Raw genomic sequence first — 12,049 nt, 5'->3', positions numbered from 1 at the left:
AGCGCCTGCCAACCTAGCAGTTCGAAAGCACCCCTGGGTGCAAGTAGATAAATAGGGACCGCTTACTAGCGGGAAGGTAAACGGCTTTTCCGTGTGCTGCGCTGGCTTGCCAGATGCAGCTTGTCACGCTGGCCACGTGACCCGGAAGTGTCTCCGGACAGCGCTGGCTCCCGGCCTCTTGAGTGAGATGGGCGCACAACCCTAGAGTCTGGCAAGACTGGCCCGTACAGGCAGGGGTACCTTTACCTTTTACCCAGCCAGATGGGTGGGGTAGAAATAATAAATTATTATTTATTATTTCAAGAAAAATGGCAGTTGATATGACCCCATGAAGCCTTCTAGACATTGCTGAACTCCTGTTCCCATCATCCCCGATATTTGGCTGTGCCAGTGGGTTGGTGGGAGTTTTGAGGGTCCCACCTCTGGAGGGTCACATGTTCCCCATCCCTGCCATCACTTAGTTAATTTCTACCTTACCCTTCCTCCCAAGGGAGCCAAGGGCGGCAAACAACAGGTGATAAAACGACAAAAGCCTATTAAAGGGCTTCACAACAGAAACAAAAGCCTCCACCCTGACAAATGTGCGCCTCAAATATATTTATCTGTCTCTTCATCTTAAAACATTCATTGAGATCAAAATGGAAAACAAAAAAAGAGAAAAACACCTTGGTGTGGTGGCCCTACTACTGCTAGTGGACTCTCTTCCAATGATATTCGTGCTAGCCGGCCTGTGAGGCTGCGGGGGTACAAGGAATGGGTTAGAGTCAGCCGTTTCTTTGGTTCCCCGGACTGACAAACCAGCACTGAAGCTGACGTCTGTGTTTGGGACGGAGCTGTTGCTGTCATAGGTTTCGGACAGCGGTTCCAGAACAAGCGATACCTGTAAGAAAATGTTTGAAAGGGCTCAGCAGTAGTACTTAGCATTTGGAAAGCGAGTTTTTTAATCGCTTCACATATTATTATTATTTATTAAATTCGCTGGTAGCTTTATCTTGTGTTTTCCATGCCCACCTCACCATGTGTTGAACTTGGAGCACATGTCAGACATGGGGTGGGGGTGACCATTAAACAGGGAAAGGTTTGAGAGTTACCTGCAGCTCTCCCATCTTCTCAGATGTCGGTGAGACAATGGTGAAAAATCCGCTGATTGGGTGACTTGGAGAGAGCTGTGCCAGCCCATTGATTTGCACCCGGCCAACTGGAAGGTGATTTGGTTTGGCCATTACTTCCAGGACAAGAGCACCCATATCTGTAGGAGGCAAAACAAACAAAAATAAACGAGCTCAATAAACAAAACGTGAAGAAACAGAACAATGCGTGCTTTTACTTCAAGATGCAGAAACAAGTGACTGAGCTATTCAAGCTACCCTGTATGCGAAAACCAGTTCCTCACCTCCATCTCTTAGCCATGGCTGGATACTTACCATGATGGAAATAAGAAACTGGTATGGAGGTGGCCCAGGCTGGGCCCGGAACAAGGGGTGATGGAAGGACCTGAAATGGGGAGAAAGTGAAAGGGGCAATGGGAAGGGGTCTCCCTCCCACCAAAAATAATAATAAATAAAATCCTTCTAAAGCAGGCATCAAACTGAGGGACCATCAGCTAGCAACTTTTATAAGGCTCTGAAAAAGCAGAAGTTGCCCACCGATTAGGAGAATGAACCTTATCTGCCAGCAATGCAGAATAATTTCACTGTTTGTTCCATCTCATTCTAAGCTGACTCACTGGGACTTGACTTGAAGGGGCAAAACACAATCACTGCCTTCCATTTAATAGTAGTAGTAGTAGAATAATAGTAGTAGTAGTAGTAGTAGTAGTAATAATAATAATAATAATAATAATAATAATAATTTTTAATAATAATAATAATAATAATAATTTTTATTTATACCCCGCCCTCCCCAGCCAGAGCCGGGCTCAGGGCAGCTAACACCAATAAAATCACAGTAAAAACATAATGGGGGGGGGGGGGAGAACCAATTTAAAATACAGGTTAAAATGCAATTTAAAATGCAGCCTCATTTTAAAAGGTAAAGGTAAAGGGACCCCTGACCATTAGGTCTAGTCGTGACCGACTCTGGGGTTGCGGCGCTCATCTCGCTTTATTGGCCGAGGGAGCCGGCGTACAGCTTCCGGGTCATGTGGCCAGCATGACTAAGCTGCTTCTGGCAAACCAGTGCAGCGCACGGAAATGCCGTTTACCTTCCCGCCAGAGCGGTACCTATTTATCTACTTGCACTTTGACGTGCTTTTGAACTGCTAGGTTGGCAGGAGCAGGGAGCAAGCAACGGGAGCTCACCCCATTGCGGGGATTCGAACCGCCGACCTTCTGATCAGCAAGTCCTAGGCTCTGTGGTTTAACCCACAGCGCCACTCGTGTCCCTTCAGCCTCATTTTAAAAGTAGCCAATTTGTGCTTTAGCAGCTTGTCCAACCCTAAACTAACAAACCACACGCTCAGACTTCAAAGAAGTAGCTGTACCTGTCAGATAGGAGACAAACTGTTTTGGTCCACACCGAACTGGGTAGCGGGTCGTAGTTTTGAGGGTTTTTTGCTCGGCCTGCGAGGTATCCCGGGGAACAAAGGCTGTCCCGTCTGAGGTTTCTCCCCACCACCTCACCCGGATAAGGAAGGAAGCAGGTGGCTTGGCAACCATCCATAAGATTTTGCTAATGGTCAGCTTCAGAAAGCAGCGCAGTTGTCCTTCTACAAGCGGAGGCAAACTTGTAGAGGGGGAGATATCACTGACGTCTGTGGAGAAGAGGTAGAGCACAGCATTACTATTTATCCAAAACAGGCCAGTTAGTTTATTTCTTTTTAAAAATGAACTTTGTTTATCATCTTTCAGTTATTACATAGTAACCCAACAACATCCAAATACACAACAAAACATCGGCTTCTCTTCTCTCCCCCCCCCCCCCCCCGGTCCATGGTTCATTGTATTAACTTCTCCCCCCCTCTACGTTTTCTATTTTCTCTCCTACTCCTTCTATTTCAATTTTATCTGTTACAAAACGGAGCTGTGCAATTTAGGTAGTTCTGTCCCTAGAATAATCCCCAAATTCTATGAGTGCTAAATTGTATTTTGACGGTTGCTTTTCTTTCTTTGTTTTGAGCTGTTCTTGCTGTTGTCTGTAAGGCACCTTGAGTCCCTTACCAGGTGGCATATAAATATAAATGCAGTTGTTGTTGTAGTAGTAATAGTAGTAATGATAATAATAATAATAATAATAATAATAATAATAATAATAATAAAATTAAGGTATATGGTGAGCCCAGTAATTATACTAATACTACTACTAATAAATTTAAGGTATGTGGCGAGCCCGGTAATCAGAATATTAATAAATTTAAGGTATGTAGTGAGCCTGGTAATAATAGTAGTAATAATAATATTAATAAATTTAAGGCATGTGGTGAGCCTGGTAATAATAATAGTAATAATAATAATAATAATAACAATAATAAATTTAAGGTATGTGGTGAGCCCAGTAATAATAATAATAATAATAATAAAAAAACAACAACAATATAAATAAATTTAAGGCATGTGGTGATCCCGGTAATAATAGAAATAATAATATTAATAAATTTAAGGTATGTGGTGAGCCCGGTAATAGTAATAATAATAAAAAATTTAAGATATGTGGTGAGCTCGGTAATAATAATAATAATAAATTTAGGGTATGTGGTGAGCCCGGTAATAGTAATAATAATAATAAATTTAAGATATGTGGTGAGCTCAGTAATAATAATAATAAATTTAGGGTATGTGGTGAGCCTAGTAATAATAATAATAAATTTAAGGGATGTGGTGTGCCCGGTAATAATAATAAAAATAATAAATTTAAGGCATGTGGTAAGCCCTGTGGTAATAATAATAATAATAATAATAATAATAAATTTAAGGCATGTGGTGAGCCCGGTAATAATAATAATAATAATAAATTTAAGGCATGTGGTAAGCCCGGTGGTAATAATAATAATAATAATAAAAAATTTAAGGCATGTGGTGAGCCCGGTAATAATAATAATAAATTTAAGGCATGTGGTGAGCCCGGGGGGGGCGGGGTTGTCGTTTGCTTCCCTGCCCGCCTCACCCACCAATCCGGGGTGGGTCGCTAATGACACCCCGCCGCGCCCCGTTACTTTTACGGGGTCCCCGCCCCCCCCGAGACACCTCCTCACCTTTCTTCTTGCGGCCGGACCCCGGCCGGGCCGGGCCAGCCGCCTTGGCCTTCCTCTGCTTCATCCTCCCGACTAGGCCCCTCGAGCCCGCTTCCCGCTGCTTAGCAACGGGCGCCGCCGCCGCGCGGCCTTCTGGGAAACCGGCGCCAACGGCGGGAGGAAAGCCCGGGGGGCACTTCGCCGCCTCCGGTGCGACCTCCGACCTCCAGAGGGCGCTGCGGGGCTACAGGGGCCGCCACGGAAAGGCGTCTCCGCGGGGACCTTGGCTAGCACCGTAGAGATAAGATTATAGAGGAGCATTCCAATTGAGGTGCTGCGTCTCTGCTTCTCCCAAAAGCGCAGGGATGGAGAACAAGGGAGAGAGGGAATAATGGCAGCAAAGAGGAAAGGCGGGTGAAAAGGGTGGAGTATTCAGATTTAGCAAATTCAACGAATTTAGTAATTATTAGTAATTATTATGATTACTATGATTATTAGAATTAAAAACAATTTTAGATTTTTAAATAATATTAAGAGTGTTAGTTATTTATTTTTAAAATTTATTGTTTATTTAACATAATAGTTACAAATCATAAGCAAAATATTACAAATACATATATGTATTTCAAATAAGCACATATATATGGAAAAAGGAACAAAAGAGAGAAAAAGATGCAAAGCAGAAAGAAGAAAAAATAAAGAGAAAAAAAAGAAAAATTGGAAGAATCTCTTCCAAGTTAATTCTACAAATATCTCAATACGAAAATAATAATAAAATTTCATTGATTAACTTCCACTGCACTTCCTATATGCATTTTAAACAAGATTGTATCTGTTATTCCGTATTTTTCCCATACGATCTCACACAAATATTCTAATCAATAAGTTTTCTAAATTTCTCATAAATCTATTCTAAACACATACCTTACATTTAATCCTTGTCCACATAAATAATCATTATTAATTTTAATTTTAATTGTGATATTGATATCAACATTATTATTATTAACAATAATAAATTATTATTGTTGTGATTATTATTATTATAAAATAAGAGATCAGGAAGAGTGGAGTATTTAAAGAAGAGTGGAAAATGTTTGCAGGTTGAAACGTTAGCAGGAATGGAACGGATTCAGCAGTTTAAAGTATATGAAGGTATGGTTGAGGAGGACAATAACAATTATTGAGCAATTGGAACATGCAGTCACAATGGGTAAAAATACAGAACCGCGGAAGGGAGGGCAAGGGAAGGCGATGATTGCATGAGTGAATTGAATGGAATATGAACATTTGTAATGGAAAAAGTATAAATTTATTTCAGCTTTTAATCATGGAAAACTAAAGAGCGACTCTAGAACTTTACTATCTCTACGGCGCCGCCCCGCCTCGCTCATGCCCTGAAAACGGAACCGCGCCTCCCAGGGTGCACCGCGGCCGCTCCCGTTTGGAATCTTCAGAAACTCCATTTCCCAGCAGGCCTTGGGGCGCGGGGAGGCGTCCTTCCGGCGCGCAGAGGCTGCTGGGAGCGGCTGGCCGGCGGCTCCTTCTGGGAGGGCGGGGGCCGGATCCTGCCCCTTCGCCGCCGCCGCCGCCTCGCCTCTCCCCGCCGCCCTCGCCATGTCCGACTTGGAGAAGCAGCTGCAGCTGGGCCGCCTGCCCCCTCGCCCGCCGGGACCCGCCGGGGGAAGCGGACAGGCCCTCCCCAAGATGCGCATGGGGTACGCGAGGGGGGGGAGGCCGGGGGGAGGCGGGTGACGTCACGCGGGAGGGAGATGACGTCACGCGGCGGGGGAACCGGGGAGGCGGCGTGACGTCATGCAGCTGGGGTGGGGAAGGGGGCGCCGAGTGCAGGAGGGGGCGTGGCTTTGGGGAGGATGAATGGGGCGGGGCGGGGTTTGCCCAGGGTTTATTTGGGGGGTGGGTGGGGTGGGGGGATTTTCCAGAACACGCGTGGGTGGAGGAGTCTTTTGGGGGGGGGGAATGATTGTTTGCAAAATGAAGGGGGGCTCCTAAGGTGGTGGGAGGGGGGCGCTCTCTGCTTTCAATGGAAGCCTGGTGTGTGTTTCTCTTATCTATACATATATATATATATATATATATACACACACACATATGTACACACACACACATATATACAGTGGTACCTCGGGTTAAGTACTTAATTCGTTCTGGAGGTCCGTTCTTAACCTGAAACTGTTCTTAACCTGAAGTACCACTTTAGCTCATGGGGCCTCCTGCTGCCGCCGCGCCGCCGAAGCCCAATTTCTGTTCTTATCCTGAAGCAAAATTCTTAACCTGAAGCACTATTTCTGGGTTAGCGGAGTCTGTAACCTGAAGCGTATTTAACCCGAGGTACCACTGTATATGTATATATATAAATAACGTGGATAAATGTGTATTTATGTGTATCATGGGGGCTTGACATAACCCAACACTCCTCCATTGTCTCCTGAGACAGACAGGTGCCAACACCAAATAGGGGTTAAGTGATGTGTAATATGGGGGTGAGGGACGCGGATGGCGCTGTGGGTTAAGCCACAGAGCCTAGGACTTGCCGATCAGAAGGTCGGCGGTTCGAATCCCCGCGACGGGGTGAGCTCCCGTTGCTCGGTCCCTGCTCCTGCCAACCTAGCACTTCAAAAGCACGTCAAAGTGCTAGTAGATAAATAGGTGGGAAGGTAAACGGGAAGATAAATCTGGCGGGAAGGTAAACGGCGTTTCCGTGCGCTGCCCTGGCTCGCCAGAAGCGGCTTAGTCATGCTGGCCACATGCCCCGGAAGCTGTACGCCACCTCCCTCGGCCTATAAAGCGAGATGAGCGCCGCAACACCAGAGTCGTCCCTTTTCCTTTATGTATATACAATGTGGATATGTGTGTATATATATATATATGTATGTGTGTATCATGGGGGTTTGACATAACCCCAGAGGCACACTCCTCCATTGTCTCCTGAAACAGACTGATCCCAACAGCAAATAGGAGTTATGTGATGTGTAATATGAGTGGCCCAGTTCCAAAGGACAGGGCGGAAGTGTGTAAAAGTGCCTTCTTTCAAAGGGTGGATAACAACAACTGCGGTGTTCATATGGTCTTGTTTTCTGAAATGCATTGCGTGCAAAACAGCCCTGCAGGGTAGGCCAGCCTAGTTTCCCACTCCCCCCCCGCCCCCGTTGGCTGAGAGCGTGCGAGAAATAACCCTCACCCGCTCTCCAAGTTTGGTTCATGAGCAGGACTGAATTTCTGCATGCAAGGAGGTGCTCTGGAGGCAGTATTGCGCCCCGTAAAAAGCACTGCTCCTGGGTTGCAGACGTGGACAGAGGCCACCTGGGGAATCCCAGGTTGACTGCTGCTTCTGGCCTTCTGGCATGGGGTGTTGCAATTTCTTCACCCTTACCCAGAGGGTTTAAGGGGTCCTTTTTTTTGCCCGGTGAGAAAGGATAGAGAAGGGGATTCTCCTGGAAATTGAAGGCTGTCGTTTGTGATGTGAAAGCTTAATGCGCTTCTCTCTTCATTGTAAAAGGGTAAAGGGACCCCTGACCGTTAGGTCCAGTCGTGACCAACTCTGGGGTTGCGGCGCTCATCTCGCTTTATTGGCCGAGGGAGCCGGCGTACAGCTTCCGGGTCATGTGGCCAGCATGACTAAGCCGCTTCTGGCGAACCAGAGCAGCGCACGGAAACGCCGTTTACCTTCCCGCCACAGTGGTACCTATTTATCTACTTGCACTGGTGTGCTTTTGAACTGCTAGGTTGGCAGGAGCTGGGACCGAGCAACAGGAGCTCACCCCGTCGCGGGGATTCGAACTGCCGACCTTCTGATCGGCAAGTCCTAGGCTCTGTGGTTTAACCCACAGCGCCACCCACATCCCGCCTTATGCCATGGGGCATTGCAATTTCTTCACCCTTACCCAAAGGGTTTAAGGGGTCCTTTTTTTTGCCCGGTGAGGAAGGATGGAGAAGGAGATAGAAGGCTGTTGTTTGCGATGTGAAAGCTCAATGCACTTCTCTCTTTATTGTATGTGTTGTAAAAATCACATTGCAATAGTGGCAACCTCAAGGCAGCAACCAGCTCAAAGAATTGTGTGGGGGGGGGGTCGTGCCTGAGCCTGGTGCATGAGATTCCCATCAGAGGTAGGTGATGTTCATCCAGCGCAAGCTGTGTGCAAAAAGGAGGGACTTGAACCCTACATGCAAAGAGGTGGTGTTTAGGTCCAGGAGTGAGCGGGGAAGGAGAGACCGGTGTTCCCATATTGTGGTGCTTGCTGGCCATTTGCTAGGGGAGGCTGGGTGGGGAATCGCTGAAGGAAACCTGCTGTGCATGGAAGATGCAAAGTGACAGCGGAAGGCGTCTCTCTGGGAGGGGCCGTCGCTCACTGCTCGAACACACCATTTGCACGCAGGAAGTCCCAGGTCCACTCCCCAGTGAAAGCAATAAAAAACCAACAACACTGGCAGTGTAGCCAGCCAAGATCTCCGCCCGAGACTTTGCGGTGAGAACAGCTACCCAGCCTGGACCAGCCTTCCAGTCTTCATGTTCTCCAGATGTTTTCGAGGTTTCACTCCCAGCAGCCTTGTGGGAGTCCAAATCATCTGGAGGGCACAAGGTTGGGGAAGCTTGCTCTGCAGCACATCTGGCTATGCTTCTGGCAGATCTGAGCAGCTTTTCGGAGGTCGGAGTCCACCTTGAACAAATAATCTCAGCTTCTGTCTGCACGGTAAAAATAATGAAAGAGGCGAGACTGTTTTGGTGTTGCTGTAGGGGAGAAATTAGGCAAGTGCCACTTTCCTGGCTGGAGTAGTTTCAGGTGAAGCTTCGGAATACAGTCAGACCTCGGGTTACAGACGCTTCAGGTTGCGTTTTTTCGGGGTACGGACCCGCCGAAACCCGGAAGTACCGGAATGGGTTACTTCCGGGTTTCGCGGGTCGCACATGCACAGAAGCGCTAAATAGTGCTTTGCGCATGTGCAGAAGCGCCGAATCGCAACCTGCGCATGCGCAGACGCGCCGCTGCGGGTTGTGAATGTGCATCCAGCACGAATCACGTTTGCAACCCCAGCGCCCACTGTACAGTGGTACCTCGGGTTACCTACGCTTCAGGTTACATATGCTTCAGGTTACAGACTCCGCTAACCCAGAAATAGTGCTTCAGGTTAAGAACTTTGCTTCAGGATGAGAACAGAAATCATCCTCCTGCATCGCGGCGGCAGCGGGAGGCCCCATTAGCTAAAGTGGTGCTTCAGGTTAAGAACAGTTTCAGGTTAAGTACGCACCTCCGGAATGAATTAAGTACTTAACCCGAGGTACCACTCTATCTGGTTGTGAGAGAAGGAGATTTAGCCCCCAAACCTGTGTCCCGGTAATCTCATAAAACACCTTATTTGTATGGAATGTGTTTGGCCTTCTCAGCGCCTGATGCATCCCTCCAGCAGGGGAGAGGGCTGTTGTGTTCGAATCCTGCTTGCAGGTTTCCCACAGGCATCTGGTTGGCCGCTGTGAGAACAGAATGCTGGACTAGATGGGCCATTGGTCAGATCCAGCATGTTGTTCTTATGTACCCCCAACTCCCATCAACCTAAGCCAGCATGGATAGCAGCAAGGGCTGCTGGGAGTTGTAGTCTGGCAACATCTGGAATGCTGCAGGTTGCTGGATGTAGGTCAGGCATAGGCGACCTCATCCCTCCAGGTGTTTTGGGACTACAACTCCCATGATCCCTAGCTAACAGGACCAGTGGTCAGGGATGATGGGAATTTGTAGTCCCTAAACATAGAGGGCCGAGGTTGCCTATGCCTGATGTAGATCTTAGTCTTCCTTATTTTCAGCCCCAGGATGATTGTGAAATGTCTGTGTGCCAGCCTGTGATATTATTTCTGTTGCCTGACTCCACCATCCATCGGTATAGATTTCTAAAGCTTTCTTTGGTAAATACATGAAATGTTGAGTTGCTGGCAAAAGATGTGCAGTGATGGAGCCTGGATTATTTTGTGGTACCCCGGGGGAATCCAATCTGTAATGAAAGGAACAGCTGTAACTTTCTTCTCCTTCTTTTAAATTGCAAGAACAAGGCTGTCGTTGCACATAAAGGGCTTTCCTGCACACAGCAAAATACTTCTTAAGCCACCCAGGTGCAATATTTAAGCATCGTGTCTCTGTTTTCCAGGCCTGGAAGGAAGCGCGATTATTCTGCTGTCCCGTGGAGCCAGTACTTCGAGTCCATGGAGGATGTTGTGGTTGAGAGCGACTCTGGCAAGGATATATCCTTTTCCCCCTCCTTTGTTAAAAAAAATGCCTGATTTATAGGGTCCTCTGTTGCGCATGTAGCCATAAGGCCACCTGTCTAGAAGCTGCCACCCTCCACGCAGTGTGGCTCCCGGCAGATGGCCTTGGGTGGTGATGTTTGCAAAATGTTTCCCTGATTGAGCTTGCTTTGGGTGGCACTGAACCGATTCAGCGCTGCCAAAGGACGGTGCCAAAGTCTTCTGGGCGTAAAAAAATAATGTCCTGCTGACTGAGTGACGATGTGTTCTTGGGAGGCGCAGACGATGTTGCAGCTCACATCTTAACTCGGAGGTCTTTCTCTTTTTATTTTGAGAAGGTTACCATGTCCTTAACTGTTCATACACTTTTCGAATTTACAAGAGTGGGTCCGAGGGTCCCGTCTTACTCCTTCTACACGGCGGAGGCCATTCTGCCCTCTCCTGGGCTGTGTTTACCGTAAGTGAACAGCTGATTGCACGTCTTTTCCTGTGGTTAATATTACGTTGTTTACGGAGCCCCTTCTGCTTTGCGAGGCGCCTTTACAGAATAAACCCGGAAAGCGTCCTTCGGGATGAGAATCCATGTTGCGGCTTGATGGCCGCAAGCAAATGCGTTGTGGCTTTCCAGCACAATAGCTGCCTTGTTTTTAAAGGCTATGACGGAGAGCAGGGCACCTGCTGTGAATGTAGAAGCATCTCCAGTGAGAAGGAGATCTGGTTGCAGGGCTGGCAATAAGACTTGAAGAGAAAACCATACATCCTAAAGACACCACAGTCTCCATTAACCTTTATTCCAAGGAGGCAAGATTGTTGAACTTCCTGGAATCTTACCACTCTGAGATTGTGTTGGTGTGTAACATTATACAGAGACACACACATGCACCCCTCTCCGTCCAGGCAAGCATAGAGGCATTATTGCTCTTCCAGGAGCCTTCCAGTCAGTCAGGAACACAGAATCTCACCCTTTTAATTCTGCGCTGCATGAAAAAGACTTTTCTTCAGTTTGTCCTGCATCTTCCAATATTGAGCTTCGTAGTGAGGGGCATATTTTTTCTGACTAAGCACCGGGAAGAACTTTGTGACGGCAAGAGCCGTTTGACAGAGGAAAAGGCCCCCTCAGAAGGCGGCAGGCTCTCCTTCGTTGGAAGTCTAATACAGTGGTACCCCGCAAGACGAACGCCTCGGAAGACGAAAAACTCGCTAGACGAAGGAGTTTTTCGTTTTCTTAGCTGCTTCGCAAGACGCATTTCCCTATGGGCTTGCTTCGCAAAACGAAGCTTGCCCCGCAAGCTCCGGGGATAGCGGGGAAGCGCAGCGCGTCTTCCCCGCTGTCCCCGGACCTCTTTTGAACCAAGGGGCGGCAACGGGGAGAAGCGATCTTCTCCCCTCCGCCCCTTGCTTCAAAAGAGGGGACAGAGGGGAAGGCGCGCGCGCCTTCCGCTCTGTCCCTGGACCCCTTTTGAACCAAGGGGCGGCAACGGGGAGAAGTGATTCTCCCCACTGCCCCTTCCCTTGCTTTAAAACAGATTGCGGGGCAGGCAACGGGGAGAAGCAATCTTCTCCCCGCTGCCCCTTGCTTTAAACAGGTCCGGGGACAGAGGGGAAGGCTCGCGGCGCTTCCCTTCTGT

The 12,049-nt window shown here is 47.7% G+C and overlaps 2 protein-coding genes across 4 annotated transcripts in view; one reads left to right on the top strand and one right to left on the bottom strand.

Annotated features, from left to right (window-relative positions):
• Positions 1–4,358, bottom strand: part of C2CD3 (C2 domain containing 3 centriole elongation regulator) — a 59,711-nt gene extending 55,353 nt beyond the window's left edge. The window contains exons 1-4 of the mRNA XM_077926879.1: positions 4,190–4,358; positions 2,483–2,752; positions 1,092–1,249; positions 666–880 (exon numbers count right to left, since the gene is read on the bottom strand). Of these exons, the coding sequence (XP_077783005.1) occupies positions 666–880; positions 1,092–1,249; positions 2,483–2,752; positions 4,190–4,253 (707 nt within the window). The 5' untranslated portion in view covers positions 4,254–4,358. The remainder of the gene's footprint in view (positions 1–665; positions 881–1,091; positions 1,250–2,482; positions 2,753–4,189) is intronic.
• Positions 4,359–5,685: 1,327 nt separating this feature from the next.
• Positions 5,686–12,049, top strand: part of PPME1 (protein phosphatase methylesterase 1) — a 53,396-nt gene continuing 47,032 nt past the window's right edge. For 2 of the 3 annotated variants that reach the window (XM_077926876.1, XM_077926875.1), the window contains exons 1-3: positions 5,686–5,886; positions 10,325–10,419; positions 10,787–10,878. In XM_077926876.1, the coding sequence (XP_077783002.1) occupies positions 5,786–5,886; positions 10,325–10,419; positions 10,787–10,878 (288 nt within the window). In that variant the 5' untranslated portion in view covers positions 5,686–5,785. The remainder of the gene's footprint in view (positions 5,887–10,324; positions 10,420–10,786; positions 10,879–12,049) is intronic. The other variant, XM_077926877.1, reaches the window with a different exon arrangement.

This window comes from Podarcis muralis, chromosome 4 (assembly GCF_964188315.1).
Source record: "Podarcis muralis chromosome 4, rPodMur119.hap1.1, whole genome shotgun sequence".
Taxonomy (NCBI): domain Eukaryota; kingdom Metazoa; phylum Chordata; class Lepidosauria; order Squamata; family Lacertidae; genus Podarcis; species Podarcis muralis.
This window is presented reverse-complemented; position numbering and strand designations above follow the sequence as displayed.